Source organism: Gymnogyps californianus, chromosome 2 (genome assembly GCF_018139145.2).
Source record: "Gymnogyps californianus isolate 813 chromosome 2, ASM1813914v2, whole genome shotgun sequence".
Taxonomy (NCBI): Eukaryota; Metazoa; Chordata; class Aves; order Accipitriformes; family Cathartidae; genus Gymnogyps; species Gymnogyps californianus.
This window is the reverse complement of record NC_059472.1, coordinates 90,373,976-90,398,933: the sequence shown is the minus strand read 5'-3', so window position 1 is coordinate 90,398,933 and position 24,958 is coordinate 90,373,976. Positions and strand designations below refer to the sequence as shown.

The 24,958-nt window shown below is 43.5% G+C and overlaps 1 protein-coding gene across 1 annotated transcript in view; it reads right to left on the bottom strand.

Annotated features, from left to right (window-relative positions):
* The window catches only part of CDH20 (cadherin 20), a 37,740-nt gene extending 17,557 nt beyond the window's left edge, over positions 1-20,183 (bottom strand). Inside the window, exons 1-5 of the mRNA XM_050890765.1 lie at positions 19,941-20,183; positions 12,043-12,337; positions 10,219-10,338; positions 6,429-6,596; positions 4,372-4,559 (exon numbers count right to left, since the gene is read on the bottom strand). Coding sequence (XP_050746722.1) covers positions 4,372-4,559; positions 6,429-6,596; positions 10,219-10,338; positions 12,043-12,337; positions 19,941-20,183 — 1,014 coding nt within the window. The remainder of the gene's footprint in view (positions 1-4,371; positions 4,560-6,428; positions 6,597-10,218; positions 10,339-12,042; positions 12,338-19,940) is intronic.
* Positions 20,184-24,958: the final 4,775 nt, after the last annotated feature.

Here is a 24,958-nt window from a genome sequence, read left to right as displayed (position 1 = left end):
AAAAGCAGCCACACCATGATCGTGTTGTGATTCACACAGTGTGTTTCCTGCCACTCTGAGGAAAATACAGCCAGAAACAGACAGTATGGGAGCACCTGAAAATAAGGTAAAGATACAAAGAGTCGTTTCCTCAGAAATGGCTCCTGGTGGCAGGAACAAAGATGCTCACACATGAGGTGGAGGTCCCAGTTAGCATCCTCTTTTCTCCCTGAGGAGATCAGAGTCTTGTCTCCAGAGCGCCCTGTCTGCCAAGCTGCTAAAGGGCTCCAGTGGGAGCAGGGGACATGGTCAGCCTCTCTTGCGGGATCCTGTTCCAGTTTTTATCAGTAATCCATCCTTCCTAGAAGTGCGGTTTTTCACCTCTTCTCAGTAAGTGTCTTAAACACCCGTTCACAATCCAGGTGTGCTGAGTGCTAGGATTTGAATTGCTGCCCTGCCTAGAGAATAGTTTAATTTCAAAGCATTAGGAGGTACCCTGACCTCTTCCTGTGGGAGCTCTTCCACTTTGTATGAAATACTCAAGTATTATTTGAAACAGGGAGTGGGAATGGCTCTTTTTTTTTTTTCCTTTTCTTTCCTGAGATAATGGATAAAGGGGGGCCAGCTTCCTCTGTTAGCAGTTTCATGAATTTGATTTCCTATCTAGATAGAACTACTTATTTGGTGAACATGGATATAGAAATAATTAATGCTGACACTGAACTTTTCAATAAATAAATTTTTCATCTCCCTTCCCTCTTCGTTTCACAGATCCCTGAAGAAAATAAGGCCCCTCCAAAACCTGATTAGAACTAAATGGAGAATTCCATATTTAACGTGCAATTTACCAGTTTTGATAAGAGATGACTAAAAGCATCTGAAAAACCAGAATGACAGTATGGAAGGATCAGTCCAAAATATACAAAAAAATTTCACCAGATTAAGTACACATTACAGAAGACACAGTCGTACTTCCCAAGTTGCAGTTAGAAGTTACAAGCAATCCCACTGTGGTTAAATGGTTACAACCCTTTACTTGTATAATCTGGGGAGTTTTAATGCTGAAAACCAGCACAACTGGATCCCCTTAGCTGGCACAGATCCTGAGTAAGACAAACTTTGTACCAGGAAAGAAATGGCCCAATTCTCAGGGACATACTCCTTTTTGTTACATGAATGGCTTTCAAAACATGTGGCTTTATTTGTACATAGGGATTTGAACGTTGTGTGTGGAACTACCACGCACAACCTCGGTTCATTCAGACTACAGTAAGATCACTGCTGTTCCCATCCAACACCTTTGCTTTTCCTATACAGCTCTTTCTTTTTGAAGACGTACCACCAGACTGGGGCAAGGAGATGGGCAGGAAAATAGAGATGGAAGTCAACAGTGTGAGGATCATTACTGTAGCAGTGACGTCCTCCTTGGCCAGTCATAACCCATCTCTTTTCTGCCCTGCTCAATAGTGCAGCTGGCCAATTCTGCAGCCATGAGATGTGTATTAGTTTAAGGAACATCAGCAGAAGTTTCACATGCTCAGGCATGGCAGGAGTATATCCTATTGGCCTCAAAACACCCCCTGAATTCAGTGGTGGCTTCAGTACTTGTCTACTGCCACAACAGCTTCTTTCTTCAGAAGAGGAAACATTGCAGTGACATACAAAAGCTCATGCTGTCACAGTAAAATTACCAGTATTGATGTCCTGCATAGGAATGCCTGACGAAAGACTGGAGTTCTTGAAATTATAAAACTAAAGCTCACTCAGCATTTAGTACACGGGGGTGAGGAATGAAGACTGGAATGGGAACTGGTTTTCTTGTGCTGGGGGAGATGATGGTCCAGGGTTACTGGAGATGCTGTGCAGCGATACAGTATGAACTGTGCAACCTGTGGCAGCAGGTACAAACAGATGATCTTAAACTTGCTTCTGCTGCCCTTAGTTCCACCTGGTAAATCAGTGACTACTGCAGGCATAGCACTTGTCAGCAAGGATTTAGCTAGATCTACAAACATATTACCCATTACTGCAGAGTCATTATGGTCTACCAGTTGCATATTTATGCATTGTAAAAATAGCAATAAAATATATTTATATGACCAAGCAACACTTATTGTCCATCTGGCAAGGAATGTGCAATGCAAAGCTGCCTAAACATATACTAAGAAAGAGGCCATTATATCTCATGGTTTCTTATGTGAAGAAAACTGCATGAGAAACATTGCACGTACACTAAAAAGCTAAGTTATAAAAAGAGCAGTTAAATCACAGAAACACTTAGTAACTATAAAACCCAACTGCATTAGGAAAAGACTTAATCACCTAGTTAGAAAAAGTGAGAAAATCAAACAAGTGTGCAAGGCCGTCACATTTTTGATGGTCCTGAGTTCAGACACCCTCAGTTTGCTTTGGACTCCTTCATCAGCAACCATGGCTTTCGCTCCTGATCCTCTCATGTGGCAACGCCTCAACACCGCTGCCCCCCCCCATCAGATTTGTCTTCCACAGATGCGTTCAAACCCCTTTCCAACACCAGTCCCACAGGGAGGGCGAGCAGGTTGCCTTCTCCTGCGAGCTGAGCATGCTGCAAAACACAGCTGAGAGGAGAGGCAACCCATGGAAACCTCTCTTTGTCCTCATCCTCCTTCCCCCAGTGCTGAGACAGGCACCGAGAGGATTTACCAAGAGCTGCTGTGAGAAAGCGATTGACCGGGCAGTGGCCGGGGAGGAGGGCAGCGCGGGGCTCTCCTGGGTGCTGGGCTCGGTGCTGGCTGGGTTGCCCACCACCCTGCCTCCTACGGGCAGCGCGAAAGCGAAGGCAGGGAGAAGGGGGAGGCCGTCACTGGGGTGAGTATCAGCCTCACAGGCAGGGAGCTTTGAAGGAGCTGTAACTCTTCGGGAGGTGCCCAACATTTTGTGGGATTAGTGGGCTGAGGTAAGTGGCCACAAGAGTGCAAGCAGTGGTCTTATCTGTAACTGTGAATTCTGACTTTTTGATGCCCATGATAGAAGTGTTAGTTATTTTGTTTGGGAAATCTGTCTAGAAAAATGAAAGGGAAGGTTTTGCTTTCTTTCAAAGATGATTTTATTCTGGGTTTAGAAATTCTCTCTCTCTCTCTCTGTCTCTCCCTGCCCCCCCCCCCCCCCCAATTTTGATATCCTTTTCTATCAACACCAGTTGATTTTTTTTTTTTTTTTTGCTTGAGTGGATCCAAAGGACAACTTTCCCAATGTTTGGCTATTGATAATCATAATGTTACAAAAACCTAGAGGCATAGATAGAATTTTACAAACATTTATGTACAGTAGGTGGATTGACCAGTATGTACCTGATGCCTGTACGTATCTGGTATGACCGATGCCATAAATTTTTATAACTCCTCCCCCTCACATACATGAACATCTAGTAGAACTGTATTCATAATAGAAAAGTCAAGCTTATTGACACATTTACTCCAAAGAAACTATTTTCTTTCATCAATAAATGAGTGAAAAACTACATTAGAGTTTGCATTCAACTTCTATTTCATTCCAGCAAACATGCTTAACTTTAGGGACTAGTGCGCATAAACAAGAGTCGGAGAAAGGTGACCATAAATACATGCTTAAATGCTTTGCTGTAGGGCATAGAGGTTTGCAGGGTCAAATCTATCCCATGTGTTGTTCCATTTTAGTGCACAATTTAGTCCCAGGCTATTTAAATGGAGACTATACTTCCTTATTAGTACACTAGATACGCTTAGGCAGAAATATGGTTACAATTTCATAACCTAGAAACAGAGTTGAACTTCTAGCATTTATGTAAGATTGTAGAATAAATATCCTATAGCAGGGAGTCTAAGCAAAATACTCTATGCCTTTCTGCATAGCCTGCGGTACAGAGTACTAGCAGTTTCACAGCTGCCATTTTAGAGACAGCTTCTTCTAGCCTAATTAGCATTTATGGATCTTCAAGCAGCAATTAAAAAAAACTGCCTGGGTTTTATTGGTTTATAAATAATTCTAAGGCATGCTTTATTATTGTTTGTGGGACACCGGAGTGAAAAACGTGTACAGTTCAAATGCAAATATTGATCTAATTTCTTGCATTGTAGAATAATTAAGCTACAGAGAATATTTAAATAGATAAATAGTGAATCAGAACATTCCTTCGGTGGGAAAAGACATGCTTATGCTAATGCTGTCCCCACTTTTTAAAGGTTGCTCCTAGGAACGCAGTCTGCTTTCATATTTTAGCAATGAATGTTAAAGAAATTGTGTTTTATAGCAGGAAGGGGGCTACTGTCATGTAATGGGAACCACGTTACTACAGGCATAAGGGAATATTGCACACATAAAATGTAACCAGGACTGTTAGTCATATAAATTACTATAAAAAGGAAACTTTATTACCTTTCTTACAGTTATGATGCCAACTTGGTAATTAGGATCAGTGTTAATATCAAAGACATCCAGTCCATCTCCATCCACAAGGCTGTATTTCATCTCTGCATTAATGCCTTCGTCCAGGTCTTTAGCAACCACACGGCCCACAGTGGAGCTGACGGGAGCGGACTCCAGCACGCTCATCTGATAATGCTCTGGCACAAGCAGCCAGGGAGAGGGGAGCAAAAAACAGGCTGTGAAAAGGAACTGAAAACTGCACAGCAATGCAAAGACTAGATCAGGGCAGGCCGCAATACTGCATAGCTTGCAGAGAGTCTCTAGTACCTTTCCCAAAGCTGCCACAGCGGTGTGATTTCCTTTAAAAAGCCACAGCCCAACTGAATTGCCTGGGGAAGTTTTATTTAGGTGTTTGTCATATCAACAGGTTTGTTCAACGGGTTCTTTTCAAAACAGCAATACACCTGAAAATGGGAACTTCGACTAGAAAAACAGGGCAATTAACACTAGTGCTGTTGCAGCCATGATATAAAGCAGGATATGAACCAGATTTAATAGGACAGGCATCTTTTATTAGATCAGCTTGTACAGCGGGAATAAACACGCAAGTTCTGAGCACCACAAATCCTTTCTCAAGTCTGTACAAACTTTTTTTCAGCCCTGAACGAGGCTTTGAGAGCTCAGAAGCTTGCCTGTTTCTTCCAAATTTACCAGTTACTCTATTAAAATATACTACCTCTCCCTACAAACCCTGTCTTGAGCACATTTGGTGCATCACTAATTTGCTTAGCAGCAAGCCTGGGGAAAGAGAGAGCTGCTATTTTAAAAGTGTGTTTTAAAAATATAAATATTGTCTTTAAAATACCTCTCTGCCATCATACTTTATGTTCAAACCTTCCTTGCTGCACTCTCTCTGTTGACTCCACCAATTATTGAGCTTTATAAGGCAGAATAACACCAAGGATGGGGTTTGATCTATTCTCATTTTTCTTAATCAAGGGTTTGATATCAAACAGTTACAATTCATGCCACTTTCAAAATAGGATTGACAATGGTGTGTTCAACAAGTTGCTCTGACAGAAGAAGAAAAGTGGAAGTTGAGGCTTCTTGCTGATCTCAGTGGAATGCTTTGACTTAGCAATGCAACATGCAGAAACAGATGGAGAAGAAGAATAGCAACAAAAAGAACTGCAGGAGTTTTAATTTCTCAGCTAGGTGAGAAAAATGGCAAAACCAAAATCACTTGAGGCTGATCTACACCACCAAAAGAATCAGCTTTCTTTAAAAAAAAAGTATATCCCTTGGAAGATTTAGTTCAACCAAACCTGAAATGTTTCTTTCAAATTTTTAACAGTAATATAGACTTACATAGATAAATTTGATCTAAAAAAAATTTAAAAAGAGCGAGCAAAATATTGCAAATCTTGCTTTAGAGATTCACTTTTATAAATACAAAGTAAAGTTTCTGATGAGAGTGGAGTTGCCTATTTTTGCATTCCATTAACTGTGGCTGTTACATATCTTAGGGTTTAACCGTATATTGCCAAGGTTTAGATGAACCTTTCCTGGAGAGCAGCCTGTATGACAACGCACTCTACACTGGCAGCACAGCTACCAGACGCTCCCCTGCAGTGGCCTGGCTGGAGTGTTGAATGAATTATCTTTCAACTTCCAGCACTGCCACATGTCCCTGATTTGACAGACATCCTTTTGGAGATAGGATGAAAAGAGAATCAGGGCAGCAATTAGCAGCCAAAGGCAATGGCCATGAGCAGTCTAGGAACACAAAAGATCTCCTCCTTTCCTTTTTCTGTAAATTAATTTCCTACCCTTTAAAAAAAGTGTTGTTTTTGACGATTTTGGAGGTCAGAAACCTTTTCTGAAAAACAAGGTGGTGAATGCTCCGTTTTGACATTTTGCTGAAGGAAAGTCCCTTCATCGATCTGAAGTTCTGCCCATCTCTAATTGTCACTAGCCTGAGTTTGAAAATGGCTGTAATGAGAGCAAACAGCGGTGGTACAACTCAGCCACCCCTTTTTGCCCGTCCTGGTGCAGCAGGTACTCACTCTGTGGAAACCTGGGTGGGTTGTCATTGACATCAGAGAGGGTGATGTTGACTGTGGTTGTTCCAGCTAATCCTCCCAGCTGTCCACCCATATCCTTGGCCTGGATAATCACTTCGTAATATTCTTTTGCTTCTCTGTCCATGTTCATTAGAGCTGTCCTAATTAAGCCTGTGAGATTAAGGGGGGAAAGGGGTTTTGAGAACAAAAGAAATGGCAGTTAAAGAGTACACAAACAAGGTGGAGTGCTCTTGCTCCTGCATCATACTGCCTATGTCAAGAATGAGACCAGGCTCTGCAGTCAGTCTCACCTTTCCTGGCAGAGTAAAACTTACCCAAATTAAATCTAGGTTAACAGAAGGTGTGAATTTTAAAGAAGCCCAGTTAAAATGCACCAGCTCTGGGGCAGGCCGTCTGTTCAAAATTAAAATGTTGCCTTCCAAGGGAGCTGGAAAAGCATTTTGGGAACTGTGCGCTACGCTAAATTAAGGCCCTGCTCGGGATAACTATGTCCACAGAAAAGGTGGAAGTGATGTGATTAGTTAAAAGATATATCAAGACGAGTTCTCCAGAGTGTCCCTACACACGCAGACCTGGAGGCAACCTGACATAAGCCCACGGGCTTTGCTCGGGTCCTTCGGAACCCACGCTGGGGTCTACGAGAGCAGAATTTGGGGAGGTACCGCTGGTTCGGGCAGGTCGCTCCCGCCCCGGGAGGGGCGGCGGGAGGCGGGGGGTGGTCACCCTGCTCCCCCGCGCCTGCAGAGCCTCCCTTTCCTTCAGGGCAACACTACTGCAAGAGGACATGAGGTGGCAGCAACACTTCTCTTATGGAGGCTGCGAGGAGCCGGCCCGGGCAGCGCTGCCGATGCCGCTGGGGCTGCCGCGCTGCTGGGCGCTCCTGCCGGCTCGCGCTGCCCGCACCCACAGCCCCCGGCCTCCTGCCTGCGGCACTGGCCTCGCCTCACCCGAGCTTCTCGGGTGTCCGCCTCAGGGTCTGGGTGCTCCTCTTTCTTTTCCCTTGGGCGCCAGGTCTGTTGGTGAACGCACTCCTTTCCTTTTCACCCGGCTGCCCCCACTGAATCCTGCCCTTCCCCATTTCTGTCTGCCAGGACAGAGGCGCATAGGCCTACGTTTCAGAGCTGTCAAACCTCCAGTCCTCCCAGTCCGACCCATTCCTTATGCCTTCAGCACCTCCTTGCCCACAGCGTGCCGGCAGCTTGCTCCTTTGCAACACGCCTGCCCGGCATGACTGCTCAACAGGCTGCTTGGCCGCACAAGGGTCCCTGAGCAGGAGAGCAGCAGTGGCTCGTGATGCAGCCCAGGGGATGTGCTGCCAGGGGACACTTTCTAGGGCACCAACGGCCCTTGCTAGACATGGGCTGTGACACATTTGGGGTGCCCTCCTGTGTGGGGGCAGATATGTGTCAGCCCCAGGCACCATCCCAGTCGCGTGGCTCAACATGCAGTACTTGCACATCAGGACACTATTAACTTGAGTGATCGGCATTTAGTCTTTATTTTTAGCAGAAAGACAATGTATGGATTTAATAAAAAAGCAGTAAAAAGATATTGCATTGGCAATTATCACTGTATGTAGAAGGGAAGATATAGTGACCAGTACTGAACAATTCACAGAGCACTATTTTAATCTTGCTACATGGAGTCCTTAAGAGTCTCATCCTGCAAAGTTGAGTGACTCCCATGAAGTGTTGTAGCTCCTCAACTCCCATGGATATAAATAAGATATGAAAATGCTTAGCATTTTGGGCAGTATTTTCTCCATATATGAATACTTCGTAGGGAATTTCCACTCTTGGCTTGTCCTTGATTCAGAACAGCTAAGATCTAAAAAAAGACATCAGTGCCTAAAAGCTGGGCTCTGCCATGCCTATGTTTTGGGCCTCTGGTCCTTAGAGGAGGGCCAGTCCAGGACACCAGGACTCAGAGCCAGGTTGGGGTTCATGCTCCTCCAAACGGGACCCAGAGGAGCAGCCATGCTGAGCAGGGAGCCTCTGATGCTGCTGCACACAACTGCTCAGCAAGGAAATGCTGAGGATGGTGATGAACCTTAAAACCTTCCTTAGGGCTATGGGAAAGGCTCAGATCTTCAGAACTTCCAAAATAAAGGTGCGAGTACCGTTTCTTTCACCAAACTGAGTGAGGTTCGCTCTCTTAAAAAAAGTAGTAAAGAGCAGAGGTGATGTCCTTTCTTTTCTGTAACAGCCAGATAGTTTCTTGGGAAGTGGGAGACTCAGGGGCCTTTGCCTACTCTCCTGAGGGGATGTAAATCCACGTTTTTTACCTTCTAGGGGAATATGATCATGGACAGGCTGTAAAAGTATTCTGGAAATAGGGAGGAGGAGGCTCTCAGCTTTCCTTTGAAGTTGTGCCTTCACATATACATTCGTTCAGCACCTGTGAGGCCGGTGACAGAACAGGAACAGGAGCACACTTCTGGAACCAAGAGCTTGTGTCAGGAGGTGAAGGATAAGGACCCCAAATGCTTCTAGCAGAGGAGTGTATTGAAATGGGCTGCCCACTATTGGGTGCTTTAATAACTACCCATCACTATAAAGGAGCTGGTGATCGTTTATGCTCTTGCTCTGTTTCGGAAGAATGTGAGAGCTGCAATTGCATTTTGTGGGTTACCAAATCCTGCAGGTGGGTTTGCACTGGGGAAGCTGGTTAGAGTCCTGTGCCTGTGATGGGGAACCGGTTTCTGGCTCACAACTGCGCTTAGCCTAAATAGGTGCCCTGTTGCCCACTTGTAAAGGCTGAGGCAGCTCTGGACATGTCCAGAGATGCAGGTCTAAGTGACTGGGAAATTAATAAGTGGAGAAAAAGACCTTTTCTGGGTTAAATACTAATCAAGTACATGATTTTGGACTTAAGGGTCTATCTTCTGTCTAAGTTGCACTCTAGCAGTTAAATCTGTACTGGATCTGACCCTGAATATTGCTGTTTTGCTTTCTTAGCAATCATTCAGTACTTAGCAAATCTATGAGTATGCCCTTATTTGTCTGTGGCTCATAACCTGATTACAAAATGAACATTACTGTTTTATTTATATTGTAAAGAGCTGAGGAAATGATATGCCACGTACAAGTTTGTCTTTGGCTAGAGCACCTACTGCATAAACTGCTAACTTTCAGCAGTAGATTATGCAGTGGTTTTTCTATTTTGTCCCCTAGGGCTCAGCAGTGACTATCGTCTCATGAGTTTCTGACCTTAGCACTACAGATGCCCTTTAGAAACTGTCAAAACCTGTCAGATTCCTCTTTTGGACATAAACCTTGGATATACACAGAAAAAGAGAGAGAGAAAGCGAGCAAAACAGAGAGGGTGTCCTATAGATAAATTTAAGGTTATTAACAAGAACACCCTTAGGTAAAACTACTCCAGATAACTGTATCCTTTAGCTTGCAGTTTCCAGTCCCGGTTGGTTCATAGATTGCTTTTTTCCACTAAGCCTTGTTACCAACTAGATCTGCTGAAGACATTGTTGCAATGATAGAAGCCAACAAGAATATTTACAGCACCAAACCCACCCAGCTCCCGAGCTGCAGAATATGGTCATTCAGATGAATATATCACTGCAGAAAACACGTCCTTCTTTTGGAGCTCATTACCACAGCCTTGCTTTAACCCTCACACAGTGCTGCTCTCTCTTGGCTCCAAGCCATAGAAATACGTTTCTCTGGCCACAGTCATGATGCACTGCCTTTTCTTTCTGCTTGAAACTTTTTCTTTTGGTTTTCACACTGCCTCATTCCCTGATGAAATAACATACCTGTCCGAGAATCCACAGAGAAATATGGTTGTCCTTGGAGAATACTGTACACTACTCTTGCGCTGTTCCCATAGGTTGGGTCATCAGCATCTGTCGCTGTCACCTGGATAACAGAGGTGCCTGACAAAAAAACCCATCAGGTAAGACCTTGTGGGATAAAGAGCTGGCATGAAAAGTACACAGTTCAAAATAAATTGAAGTGCCTAACAAGGGCTTTCCCACACCAAACTTCTTCGTTTGATGCTCATAGTGCTTGTACTTATTGCTCATACTTGTATCTCATTAGCACTAAAGGAATTAATAGGCATAAATTCATCATGCATCTGTAAGAAGATATAAAAGAGCAAGTACTCTATGGACCACAGTTACAGAATTGCTGATCTAACAGTACTTCGTTATGGTTTGCAGAGAGCTGGTAGTTATATACTGCTTGCTTCTTTTCCCCTTTTCTTGATTTTAAATGTTATTTAAAGGCAGCTCAAATAAGATCTATAGCTATGCTGACATAAATCACGAACTGCTATAGCAGGCCCATGGATGCTGTATGTTGACTAAGGGATGGAAATTGTACACAAATAGTGAGTGTGAAGGGATGTATCTCTGAGATAATCTCTCTGTGGGATTGCAGTTTACATTGCATGGCCTAGAGATTATATCCTGCTGAAGTGCCTTTTGGAACCTGCACAGATGCATATATATTTCTTTTCTTCAATTGTTTTTCAAGGTCTGCTTCCTCTGAAGCTAATAATGGCTTGCAGGTGATGTAGTTTATCAAGAACAAGGAGAAGGTAAGGCATAACTGTTTGAAATATATGTGAGTTTTGACTCCTTAAAATGTCAGACAATACCTTTATGAATGTATCTAGCCTTCTACATAATGGTTTGTGTTAGAAACAAATCCAGTGTTACTACATACGCACTGGAAAATAAATTTGAATTCAAGCTAGCCATTACCATTAAGAAACATTATTTCTGAATGGAACTTTTGTATTTGATGCTTCTCTCTAGCTTTATGTCAACATAATATTGAAGAATGAGAAGTTGAAGCATATCTGTAACTTCAGGGCATGAGATTCATATCGTATTATTATCTCTGTAATGACATCACAGAGCCAAAAAGCAATAAGCAACTCCAAAAGAAAGAAAAAAGTCCAGAAAAACAGTATTTTATGTGACTATCGGATTTGTTATATGGAAATGATTTCTCCTGACTTGTGTAGGTAGGATGGCTGTTGTTTGTCTTCTGCATTGCAATAACAGGACTGTCTTTGATATGATCCCATTCTCTAAAAGCAGAGAGCAAACGGTACCAGAACCTTCGGATCCACTGAACTGTGTTTAGTGCAGGCTTGCATGGATTAGAAGGAGCAAAGCTGCTAATAATTGTTGTCATGTCTCCATGATTTCAAGGGCTCCTGGACAGTATTTCAGCTCTCAGTACGAACTAGAATAGGTTCCTAAAATTGTGTTATTTTCTGGATGGTAATGGTTGTCTAATGGTCATTACTATTGCTACCATCTGATGGCAGGGGAGAAGGGGCACTACGCTACTGCAAGTTGTCTGAGGATGGCATGTTCGAATTACATCTTTTTCAGCTCTCCTGCTTCCCTTGGCATGTTTTCTTTCAGAGGGGCCCAGCTGATGGTGGTGTAAAGCCTGCTATCCCTCTTCTGCGGCAGTCAGGTACCCCGGGGGAGGCTCTCCTGTCCTGCAGCTCCTGCGCAAGGGGCAAAAGCTGAGTCCAAGGAGTCAGGGAATTTATGTTTTGGTGACCATCTCCAATTTGCTTGTAGGGAGAAGAGACTCCACAAAACCTGTCTTACCCACAGGTGACATTTCTGGAACAGAGGCTACATAAGGTCCATCCAGGAACTTGGGTTCATTGTCATTGATGTCTTGGATTTTGATGATGAACTCCGACTCTGGTTCCATCGGCCGGCCTGTTCGCCTGTCCAGAGCCTGTGCTCTGAGGGTGTACTGTGACCTTTCTTCCCGGTCCAGTCGCTGAATGGCATGAATGTCCCCTGTCGTATCATCAATTGTAAACACAATGCCAGCTCCCTCTCCTGAGAGGATGTATTTGATCGAACCATCTCCCCTGTCCATGTCGGAGTGGAGCTGCGGAAAGGAACAGGATTCAATTAGACCATGAGCTGGGCAAGCAGCTGCTGAGAAACACTAAGCACGTGAACATCCTGAGCATTTTGGTTTCACTGTTGGGACTCACAAGCTGGTTTTAATGAACTTGTTTTTCTGAAAGAGGCAAATACTTAGTAAAGTCTCTGTCACAGAGTTGCGATCAAAAACCCTCCCCTGTCTTCCCATTTCTGCACCCACAGCTGTGCCAGAAGAAAAGGCAGAGACACCCAAATAGGAACAGGCTCTGTGCCTTTTTGAAATCTCGCTCAACACAGTAATTATCTTTTGCCTGGTTGCAACGGCCGTTGAGAAGGACTCACTGCCAGACTTGGGATAAGGTGAGGTCAGCAAAGCTGCAGACTGTGCTTGCTCACATGGCTTAAGAGGAGTCAGATATTCCAGGGGTAGCATAATGTTGGGGCAGATAAGGCAAATCTGTTTGGGATCAAGGGGAAATAAGGATGGGAGAGCTACTCAGTAATTGTCGTGATTCAGAAATATTTTAATTTTTTTTCCATGAAAATTTTAGCAGTAAAAATTAGGCTGGATCCTTACATCTTCAGGAAAGAATTATTGTTGAACAGTAGGTAAGGTAAGCAGCGTGGAACATTTGATCGTGTCCATGGCAGGCTATGGAGAGGAGAGGCATCCCATATTTTCTAGGGAATTAGCAAACAGATTTATTGCATGACTGCTAATTAGTTCTGAGCAGCCACAGATAGCTGTGAATGCAACAGAACAGAAGAAAAGTAAATGCAGTGCTAATTATCATCTAAAACAGAGAAACAAATCATCCTGGGGACTACCACTCTGTTAAACACCTGGTTCCCACGAAATACTGGAATCACTATCAAAAGACAAACAGATCACTTAATTTCACTCACACTATGAAGATGCTTACCAGTATGCTCATACTTCCGTGCTTTTGAGGAATAGAGCATAAAGACCAAAGCCCAGAGATGGTATTGGTTCAGTCCCAAAAGACAGGAAGGCAATAGACTTGAGGTGCAATAATCAAAATGGGATTTTTCAAGAGTGGTTCAGGTGTGAATACTGTTTTCCAGTGTGTGTTGGGTTTCTGTGGCGGGGATTTGGTAGTGGGGGAGGGGCTACAGGGGTGGCTCCTGTGAGAAGCTGCTAGAAGCTTCCCCAGCTCCAAGTCGGACCTGCCTCTGGCCAAGGCTGAGCCCATCAGCGACGGTGGTAGCGCCTCTGGGATAGCATATTTAAGAAGGGGAAAAAGACTGCTGGAAAACCTGCAGTGGAGAGGAGTGGGATGTGAGAGGAACAACCGTGCAGACACCATGATCAGTGAAGAAGGAGAGGGAGGAGGTGCGCCAGAGCAGAGATTCCCCTGCAGCCCGTGGTGAAGACCATGGTGAGGCAGGCTGTCCCCCTGCAGCCCATGGAGGTCCACGGTGGAGCAGATATCCACCTGCAGCCTGTGGAGGACCCCACGCCGGAGCAGGTGGCTGAGCCCAGGGAAGGCTGTGACTCCGTGGGAAAGCCCACGCTGGAGCAGTTCATGGACGATTGCCGTGCATGGAAAGGACTAGCGTTGGAGAAGCTCATGGAGGGCTGACCCTCGTGGGAGGGACCCCATGCTGGAGCAGGGGAAGAGTGTGAGGAGTCCTCCCCCTGAGGAGGAAGGAGCGGCACAGACAACGTGTGATGAACTGACTGCAACCCCTGTTCCCTGTCCCCCTGCGCCGCTGGGAGGGAGGAGGTAGAGGAATCGAGAGCAAAGTTAAGCCTGGGAAAAAGGGAGGGGTGGGGGAAGGTGTTTTTAAGACATGGTTCTATTTCTCATTATCCTACTCTGATTTGATTGGTAACAAATTAAATTCTTTTTTTTTTTTTTCCCCAAGTCGAGTCTGTTTTTTGCCTGTGACCATAATTGGTGAGTGATCCCTCCCTGTCCTGGTCTCAACTCACAAGCCTTTCATTGTATTTTCTCCTCCCCATCCCGCTGGGGGGGAAGAGTGAGAGAGCGTCTGCATGGTACTTAGTTGCCGGCTGGACCTAAACCACGACACAGTGTGATTATAATTTTGAGAGATGAATAAAGAATAGATAAATAACCAAAAAAAAGTGGTCAAAGTGGGCTGGATTCAGTTAAGCACATTTTAAAATGCATATATGAGCTAATTATCTCAAGAAATATGGTCAGAATTAAGTGTGTGTTTAATGCTTTGGTGAGCTGAAATGACATACGGGAATAATCGTGGAGGATAGGGCCAAACATAGGTAAATATTTGTACTGGAGATAAAAATCTCAGAATAATAAACTGAATATATGAACACAGGATTGGTAGGATTTGAAGAAGGAATCCAAACAAAAATGGATCATTTGTGTGGAAAAGCAGACGTCAAACTTGATGCATTTGATTACAGGCTATTCTCTCAAGAAAGAAAGAAGAAATCTCATCTCTGAGCTATTTAAAAACACACTGAAAACTATACAATAACTTATCACATAGGAAAAAGTTTTATAGGGATGTGGACAAATTGGCTTATCTGACCTAAGCATTTCTAATGCCAGTGGACCAGCTCTTCAGCTCTTTTAGGGCACATGGTCCCATTGACTTGGGAGCTGAAAGACCATTTCCCCCAGTGAAGGGTCTGGTTGGAAGACGCTCATTCTCTGGAGGTTTTTTTGCTTACTAGCCTCTCAGAGTGCAGCACATGACCTACACAAAACTTGGGCCTACTCCTGATTTTAGGGTAAGACTGATTTCAGCTGAGGTGGGATCTATATGGTTTTCTATGGCATGTCTCACCCTGCAGACAGGTCTGTACGTAGGTGGCCCATCGACTCTTAATGACTGCTGGGACACTGAGTGTTAAGGGCAGCAGCACTGCAAAGTGGCTGCAAGAGCTGAAGGTGCAGATTGTGTCAGGTCACTGATATTTCATTTCATTGCTTTGCCACTGGTCTCTGCACTGGCTACTGCATCTGAGAGGCATCGGTCCTCCGGAGGAATGCTGGCAGCTCTCAGGTGATGTATCAGCTAAATGGAGGAAGAACAAGCCTAGAAAAATTTGGCAGTGGCAAACAGTTAAATTCAGATGACTGCCATGTGTATTAATTCACATGCAGGCGCCAGGACTGCAAACTGGCATATCTTCAGGAAACACCATCTTGCGATTAATTTAAAAAAAGGCAGTGGTTGTCATTATTTACCCTAAACACCCATAACTCAGAGATTATCACTGTAGGAGCTAGTAAACAGGATGCTTCCAGAAGGAGGACACTATTATAGCCTTTCAAATTGATTCAGAACCACTAAGCTACATCTTGGGCATTTGTTTTAGTGCATCAGTGCATCAGTGAGAGAATGCAGCTGCTGAGACAGATACAGATGTTAGACCTGATTGGGGAATTAGAGCTGGGCCTGATGGAAGAAAATGTGTTTTGGAACATCAAGAAGTCCTCATTAAATAAGAAAAAGGAAAGAAAAAGGAAGAAGAAGTCAAAGTCAAATTCAAGGTCAAAGAAAAATGAAAAAGAAATGAAAAAGAAATAGAAAAAGAAATAGAAAAAATGGAAAAAGGGAAAAGATACGGGAAAAGAAAAAAAGGAAAAAGAAAAAGAAAGAGAAAAAGACAAAGCAAGCAAGCATCTTTTAAAATAGCAGAAGGTGTTCGGGAAAGTTCAAAAGACTTAGAAGAAGATACTAAATCAAACTCATGGGTTAAATTGCACCTTCTGTCCAAAGCCCTATTTGGAATGAATGCAGTTGTGTAGGGAGCAAACAAGGCATGAACATGGCACGCTAATAAGAATTTGGGAGTACAAGAGGATCTCTGTCTAATGGTGATTTTTTAAAAATATTGGGTCTCAACCAAGGCTAGGCAGTAAGAAATGCTAGCAGCACTTCTGCAGCTTCTCGTATAACCTGCTTTTTCTAGACAAAGCAAAAAAGAGCATAAAAGACATAATACTGCCAGACTGCAATAAATCTGAAAGAATTTGGTGTCTGAAGGGACTGAAGCTCACACCATTACTCACACCAAACCCAATATCAGGATGCTGCAGTTTGGGGTGTATGTAGAAGTCACTGTGTTGGAAAGGTGATCCAGTTTTAAGTTGGCTGTGTTTTATGGGTGGTGCAATAAATTGTGCTGCCATGTGGCTGACACAGAAGCAGGAGGAATTCATTTGTACTTTCTCCTCCATATTAAGGAATGGATTATGGGAGGAATAAAGCCGATAAATCCTGAGAAATTGTTAACTGTGTCAATTTGGTTTGCTTCTTTTGATGATGATAGTACAAAAGATGAAGGAGGCTACATCTGCATCTGAGTGACACACTTCCTGGCAAAGGGCACGTGGAAGAGAGTGGTGCTGACGGGAGCAGCTCTGCTAACTGGGCTGTGACTCCATCCTTGACGTGCTCTCCCTTCTCTACCTCCGGGTATGTAGCACCTGCAGGGGATTTTTGTGAGGATGCGTGAGTGAGTTTGGTTGATCTGCAGTGATAGTCTGTAGAAAGGATGCATTTTATTCACTCATTCAGCTGCTGTGGTTCAAATGCCTTTCCTTTGAAACAGGATTAGGGAGTCTCCGACACGGCAAAGGGGTGAAGTCTGTCCCCAGTTCAATTACTGACACAGTTTAGGCTGCTGGATGAATGTGGAAAATACCTGCTGTAGCAAATGTGGGGGCTTTGGTTTCCCTAGTTCATCCTATTAGCCAATAATGGCTACCTCTAGGGAAGTTGAAGCCTCGTATTTATCTGTGATAGGACCAGGAACTCTCTGAAGCTAAAATACTTTAAATTAAGATCGTGAACACTGGAGAAAAGCAAAAATTGTACTAACTTCACCTCAGGAAGTTTCTTTTCATTTCCCTGTCCAGAAGATATTTTGCACCTTGCCTTACAGTTATGTAGGAAAGTTCTTTTTTAATAGCAGCCTTGAAAATCATATTAGGCAAGCCTGGACCTATGGTTCAAGTCAAGGTGCTTTTTGTGTTGCTCCAGTCATGAATAGCTAGCCAGAAACAACCGTACAAGAGCATCAGAAGAGCCCTTGTCTTATGGGAAGCCTTTAGAGTATAAAGTAAATACAACTGGATCTATGCTGTGCACTCTTTCTCCTTCTGACAGGGGCTTGGAGAAAGCAGATGGATAAAAGCAAGGCCTGGCTAGCAGGATGTTTCAGGTTGTCGTGGGTGGTATCAGTTAGAAGAGGCTCTGCCTGGCCAGGCGTGGGACCTAGGGCTGTTTGGAGGGCTGGTGCTAGCAGCGAGCAGTAGGCTGGGAGTCCTTCTGCACCTCCGCCCCGCTCTGCGCAAGCCCTTCCAGAGCTATTTCTGAGTCAGCCTGGGGTGACTCAGGCTGAAAAATTTCTGGCCTGCCAGAACAATTAATTCAGCGCACAGTCTATTCCCTGCTGCCCCCTTTCCTAAGGATCCCTAAGACACAGGCAGCACGAACGCAGGCAGGGTGATGAATCGTGGTGGGCTGCAGCTTCTTCCAAGGGCCTGTGCCTTTGGCTGTATGAGACGAGGGGAAGCCTTTCCCTCATGGCAGCCCCCACTGCATTCATCCCACCACTTGGCTGGTTGCTCTGCATCCAGTTCAGGGATGAGAGAAGATGAAATGTTTGATCCTCAGAGGCCCATTTTGGCAGCAGAGTTCCCTGGTGTCTGGTCTACACGGAGCAGTGCAGTTAGGAGGCCTTCAGAGAGATCCAGCCATGTCAGCTCAGCAGTGCGTGGAGCTAATTGGCCCTGTTAACCGTGGGAGCTAATTAGCCCTTGCGCAGCCCTATGCTAACACAGCCGTGGCGTAGGTGGTCCTGGAGAGAGCTCGCTCACGGCAGCTTGGACCTTTGTGTGGTGGACACAGACCATGAAGAGTTGTCTCTTCTTCCCCCCATTCAGCAGAGCTAAGCGGCAGCGAGCTCAAGAGCACTGCTGACCACGCCAAGTTCTTGTGCTCCTAATGACACAATCAAGTCTAAAACAAAGATGAGTCTGTTTGTTCCAGTACTTATGAGTCGGTTTCTTCCAGTACTTGTTTTAGCTAAAATTCAGCTCACAGTGCAAGTCTGGAGCCGTTTCAGATGAAACCGAGTATGTGAAATAATATGTCTGGCCCTTGTTCCAAAGCTGGGAATTGCATGAAAACAAATATTAATTTCTTTAATCAATAGAGATATCAAGAGCTGAAAAGCTAGGTGCAGAGATGAATGAAGACTAATGAGGTCTCATTTGGCGGCAATCACTAGTAATGCCATTGCTGTGGGAGGAAGGAGAGCACATCTTGCTGTCAGTCACACAGGGATAAATCAGGAGGAGGTCTTCGGAAGCCTGTGGATTCATTTTGATTTATACTGGTGTGACTGAGGGCACAGTTTAGCTCTATGGGGTTGTAGAATGATAAATACAAGTCCAAAATGGGCCTCTGGATATGTGATGATACTTTTTTTTTTTCCTGCAGATGGATAGCTTGAAAGGAAAGAAGGAGCCTTGATCATGTAAAAATAAGCAATGAAATCTGAAGGCATTGTTTTTTGACATCCTTTCTTAGTTCTTAATTTTTCATATCTACCTATATGTAGTCTGCGCTCCTCATAGCTGTATCTGATATTCTAGGCATGTAAAATCTTAATTGTATTGTTCAAACACTTAAGCACACTAATTCTCCCCTCCCCACTTTTTCCAGATTTGTCACCTTGGTGTAGACTAGAAGCAAACATGGTGCTGACCATAACCCTTTGAATAACAGACTCAATGCTTTAAACAATTCAGAGTCTTTAAAAACAGTCAGAAAACAGAAAAAGGAGGATGGTTATAGTGAGGCAGATTGTGATGGCAGACATCACTGGTCTGATTTCCATCAGCTTGTTCCTCAAGGAGCTACAGAAAAGTGAATGCAAAATACTACCAAGTAGATGGGGTGAGCTTAGGGATCCATTTTACACATATCTGTACTGATGTGTATGTTCTTGGGATATAAGGGATCCAAAAATAGGACCTTCATGGTTGGATTTAATGAGCTGTCCCTCTACCCTTCTAGATCTGGAGCAACTTCTCTATAGTCCACAGAATTAACCTGCAGTCAAGCTGTGGTAAGCATAAGATACTCTGACCCTAGAGATTTGCAGAAAACAAAAATTGAAATGTCAGTTTTCAAGAGAAACTGGCTATTTAATTTGATTGTGAATTTCAGCTTCCAGCTGACTTGATCACAGACAGAAACATGATCACAAAATCTTCCTTTCTTTCCTAATCCTCATATGTCAATATAACCTTGCTTTGCCTTGACGTTGTAGGAGTCCCTGGCAAGATCACTGCAGATTTTCTAACACTACCTCAATTACAGATGATGACTGATGCAGCAGATCTCTTTGAAATAGGCAAATATATTGACAGCCCCTTGAAACAGAAATTCTTTCCAAACAAAGGTGACACTGGTCAAAACCTCTTGGGAGCAGAAGTGAAATTAATGTGGATAAATTCACTGCCAGAAAGAAGGTAAAGGCACTTAGGGAAACTTCCCGTGTTTCACCACGGTCCGCAGATACACAGATGTATAGACTCTGCCAGATATCCTCCTGGTGCGGGTCTTACCTTCCCGACATAGAGAGGGTCGGTTCCTGTGTACTCCTCCAGAACGAAGAACTGGTTCCACACCCAGCTCCGCTTCATACGCTGATGCAGCTTGTCTGACAGGTTGTCTTCTTGCCCTTCAGTGAGGGGCCTGGCACTTGCTGACAGCACAGTTGTAGTAAGGTCCATCAGTCCCCAAAAATACAAGGAGATGCCAAGTCCAAGCAAGTTCTTTGCATTGCTCATTCTACCTGAAGTCCACATCCGTATACTAGGTCTGACTTAAAAGTCAAAACACAGTATCTTAGGTCCCTTGAGAAGAAAGTAGGTCCCGTGTGTAGTCCTTTGAAATGTCCAAGAGAGATCCCGGTTCTGAGAATGGCAGTCTCCTGTAAAGTTAAAGGAAATTCATAGGAGGAAGTTTTTTTCCCCAAGGTAAAAGAGTTTCCTCAATAGGCAAATACGCTATAGAATATTTAATCTTCTATATAAAAATATAATATCAGGATGTACACCTTCTGAAACTAGTAATACTATTACCATATAAGCTGCAGAACCGGAGCCTTAGATACAAGAATCATCAGGGGTTAGTCAATAAGTAACAGTTCTCTACTTTGCTAACTTAGCTGTAGTGTTGTTTTATGGTATTGATTGGCATGAGTTAAGTGCATACTCTTTAGACATATTTATGACCAGAAGTCCTTAGAGAATATTTAAAAACCGTTCACTCTGGAAAATTATAATAGCTGGTGAACACTTTTTGGCAACCATCTTTCTCTTTCTGCTTGGAAACTATGTCATTGTCCTTACACACGTGCACGCACACACATCTACATGAATACAGATATTATTGCTATATTGCAAACCTTGAATATAATTTCTAGCAGCTCCAAGTTATTTCTAGTTTTAATTATTCTTTCAACCTCCCCGTTGCTTGAATTCAGGTTTCACACTCTGCTGCCTCCTCTCTGAGGAGCTGATTGCTGCTACAAATGCAACATTTCTAGAATTTGAATGGTCAGTTAATCATTTTATAACCCACAAAAGGTTTCACAGTGCTGACGGTCACACGCTATTGTGTGATATGTGCAAGCAAGTCAAGCTAACAGATTTTTTCCTCCAGAAGCCTGAAAGACCTGTTTAGGCAGAGGAATGCTGACCTCTATCAGAGGACACTTTCTCATCAGTCTAGGATCTTTTGTTGTCATGAAGTCAGTTTAGTTGGTGACCTCACTCCAGGCTATGGATTGTAGCAAACCTTTCCTTCATCATTTTGCTGAGTTTAATGATGTGGTGCTGCACTCAAGTTACTCTGTCAAAACACTCCATACATCCTCTGTGGGCCTAGTATTTTTGCTGTTCTTTTTAAGAACTCTTCTTTCTCTTTTCAGGACAAACAGACTCATTAGGAAAGGCGTATGGGCTCCCAGGCGTAAGCAAGTAGTTCACACTTCATTTTACTGCTGTTCTATACTTATGTCTTTAGGCTTAATTAATTGTTTTACCCTGTGGAAATAAAATGTAGCAGGAGATGTCTGTCAATTATTTCTAATTTCCTTGAAATCCTTGAAAAGATTCCTTGCAATCTTTGAAAGATTTCAAAATCGTAAAAAATATTTTAAAGAGTTGCATGATAATATTTTGAAGACAGAGACAATGCAATGTTCTCAACAGAGAAGAAGAGAGTGTTTGAAAATTCCCCAGCATCCAAGCTGGTACAACTGGAGGACTAAGTACACTTAGAAATCTACTGAAACAGAAATTCAGAATTTAATCCAAAAGTTGGCTGAAATCTGAAAAAGGCAGCTTAAGTCTGGAATAGATGTCCACAGGTGAAGTAAAGATAAAATAACTATCTATCTTAGACTAATTTCTACACAAAATAATGTTTCCAGGTATAAAGCCCAGAAGGAATATAACTACACAGTGCTGCTAGTCTATACAGTTGTGTAGCAAACAACAAACAGGTCCTTTACCTTGAAAAGTTTACAACCTAAGGCTCAATAGATACAACAAAGAAAGGACAAACTGTAAGCACAGAACATGGTAAATCTCTTCTAAGCAGAGCAATGTACAGAACTGATGGTTGTACAGACATTGGCTATGTAATGTGCTAGGGCTTATTGTCTGCAAAGCCAAAGAATGGGGATTTATCTAAGCAGTACAAGCCCAGAAGGACCACAGTAATCTCTGTGTGTCTGTCACTTCATGAAGAAGCTGGCAGCTGTTTGTGAGAGGCAGGGATGAGGCTCAGCTTGCTGGATACCTACAAAGAAGTCCAAGAGCTGTGTGTGCAGTGCTTGCCTCTCTCTGTCCTGTGAGTCCTTAGTTCCCAATAGCCAATATACATTTACACTGGGGAAAGGAGGCTTAAGTCCTCTTCACGCAATAGGTACGTCCACCTTGCTCTTGGCATGTTGTCAACAGCACGTTTTTCTCAGCAAAGTCAGGGGGACATTATTGAGAACCCATGTTTTCCTGGCGAGTAAATGTGGGGAAGCGTGTCCCACCACCCCTCAACATGATTTGAGGGAACCCAGTACTGCCTCTGCCATGCAACAGGAAGGGAACATGGAGGCAGGCTATGATCCAGCGGCTAAGGTCCTGCCTGGAGTTTTTACTTTAAGAAATTCCATCTACAGTACAAGTCAGTTACATTTTTGCTCATGTGACAAAAGAGGTGATGTAACATGATGGACCAATTCCTGTGGCAACAAGAATTGTGTTTGTAGGTGAACTCCCAAACCACGAATTCAAAACTAATGGTGCCAGATGTCTCCTGCAATTAAGTTCAGCCAACAAGGATCAACAGCACTCAGGCAAGGTAGTATCAAGACATGGTTAAATAAACTTGCAGAGTTACTAGTATACCTGTAATGAGGCAATAGCAAAAGAAATCTGATCATCAGGATGCTTTTTCTGCACTTGTGCATTATAGCAGCAGAAAGTAAAGTAAGTAGAAGCAGTGAAGTAAAGGTCAAGAGCAGGGACATAAATGCTTCAGGCTTTCTGTGGTAAACAGCTTTTGTCACCTGAATGTCACTTGGCATCGCAGTGCAGTTCCATGAGGAACCTTTCTTGAAAACAGCGTGCAACTCAGCGGCCCCCAGGAGCAACATCCCTAAGAGCATTTCCCATTCCCAATGCAGTCTTGTTCTGGGGTACGGTAACTATCAGGAAACTTGCCATTAAGTAATGTAAAGTCTTGTAAAAGGAAGTTCCTTTTCTGAGTACCAGTAATTTCTCCATTTAATGCCAGCCCATGCTGACATGGTCATATATTTTTGTAGGAACGGAAGAAAGCACTAGTGTCGAGGTGGCACAGAATTTTTTTTGTTAATACCAGAGTTTCTGGTGTCTCATGCTTTTCCAAAACTGTGAGCAAGCAGGCTCAAACTCATCACATTTTGCTTCTCGCCTAAAGGCAAATTACTACTATTAATAACAGTGTTTAATCAAGAATGGTTCCCCTATCTCTGAGGCTGAAGGAGAATGAGATTTTTTTTTCTGTCTCAGGTCCTGAGCTGGTATTAAAAGAATGAAAAAGACCTGCGTTAACTTCTGGCCTGAGGTGCTGCTGATCTCTCTACGGCTCTTTTCCTGCAGCTTCACCAAGCCCAGGCATATACTATTGGCCTCTGGATCTGCAAGGCCTACTGGTCAAGCAAAGTATTTCTCAGCAGTGTACAAGGCACTCACGTACATTTAGGGTTTGAATTGTGTGGTAGCACAAGTGATGGCTGAGCTACAGTTAAGGTCATGGATGACTGAGTCTTTCAGAGGACTCATGCAGATGGCTTCTTCACCAGCTGAGTGTGATGGATGAGTATGGGGTCACTTTGTAGACACAACAGTTGGTTAGGATGATAGCCATGTACTTTGAGTGTGCTAGCCTGGTGGGATCTCTAGCCTTAAGTGGACCTTAGTGGTTTTTGCCGCAGATGGATGACGCAGGCTTTGAGGCAGAGTCTGTTCTTCTGCCTCAGGCTGGGTAGTTCCTTGCAGGGAGATCAGGGGGACCAGTCATACAGGAAGGCGCTTGTTGGCATGACTGAGTAGGGCAGAACTGAGCCTTTAATGTTCTCTTAATGGAAGTTGTTACTTGGAGCCCTTCAAAACGGGTTCTTAAGGACATCTGCAAAGATGGAATTGATGAGCCTCTGCTTGTCATATGAAATACATTATAGAAACATGTTTCATGGCTCAGCATGGGGATGTGCAAAGGATTTGAAGGCAGTAAAGGGAGGGAAATCTTGTTTTCCTTGCTCACACAAAAAAATTATTGAGCCCAGGAAGACTGCATGACCAAAACCTGCAGGATTTCTGCAGAGGGCATTTTATTTTTCAAGAACAATTTAAATGTTTCAGAACCCAGTTCGTTACCCACAGTTGAGTACTCCATTGTAATAGGCCTAGCTGCATCTGTGCAGTTTAGATCCCTGACCCAAAGTGAATGCCTTTCTTGCCCCTGCTTTTGTGATTAATATTTGATTATATCAGCTCAGTTGTTTAGGTTACTTTCTCTGTTCTTGCCTTGCAAACATTGCTGAAAATCCCTTTTCTTGTCACTCAACAGTTACAAATATGGCTTTTGGCTTCGTAAAGACCCGTGAAGATCTGATTGAACTCTGTGCAACTGGTGGTCTATACATGGTACAAAGGAACTACCTAATTGTTCTACACAAAAGTCACAATAATGCACTTTCCACCAATGCAAATACAAATTTCTCTTTTAGCCTATATTATGACTTAAAGTAGGCATATTCCAAGTGTGAGCTACTTTTCATGCTCCAATTTTAAAGACCCCCCCTGCCAACACATACTTGTACTGTAATTAAACTATTCTTAATTGAATATCTAATTCTGAGGAAAGATGAAAAGGAAAAAGAAATATCTGCCAGAACCAACTTCTAGCATTTCTTGCAAGTGACCCATTTATCTTGTTAATACTGAAGAGAACAGCACTTCCAAAGAAAGGATGGAAATATTAATAGTTTGGATGACCATATGGGCATCCAGAGAGTTCTACTGGGACTGAA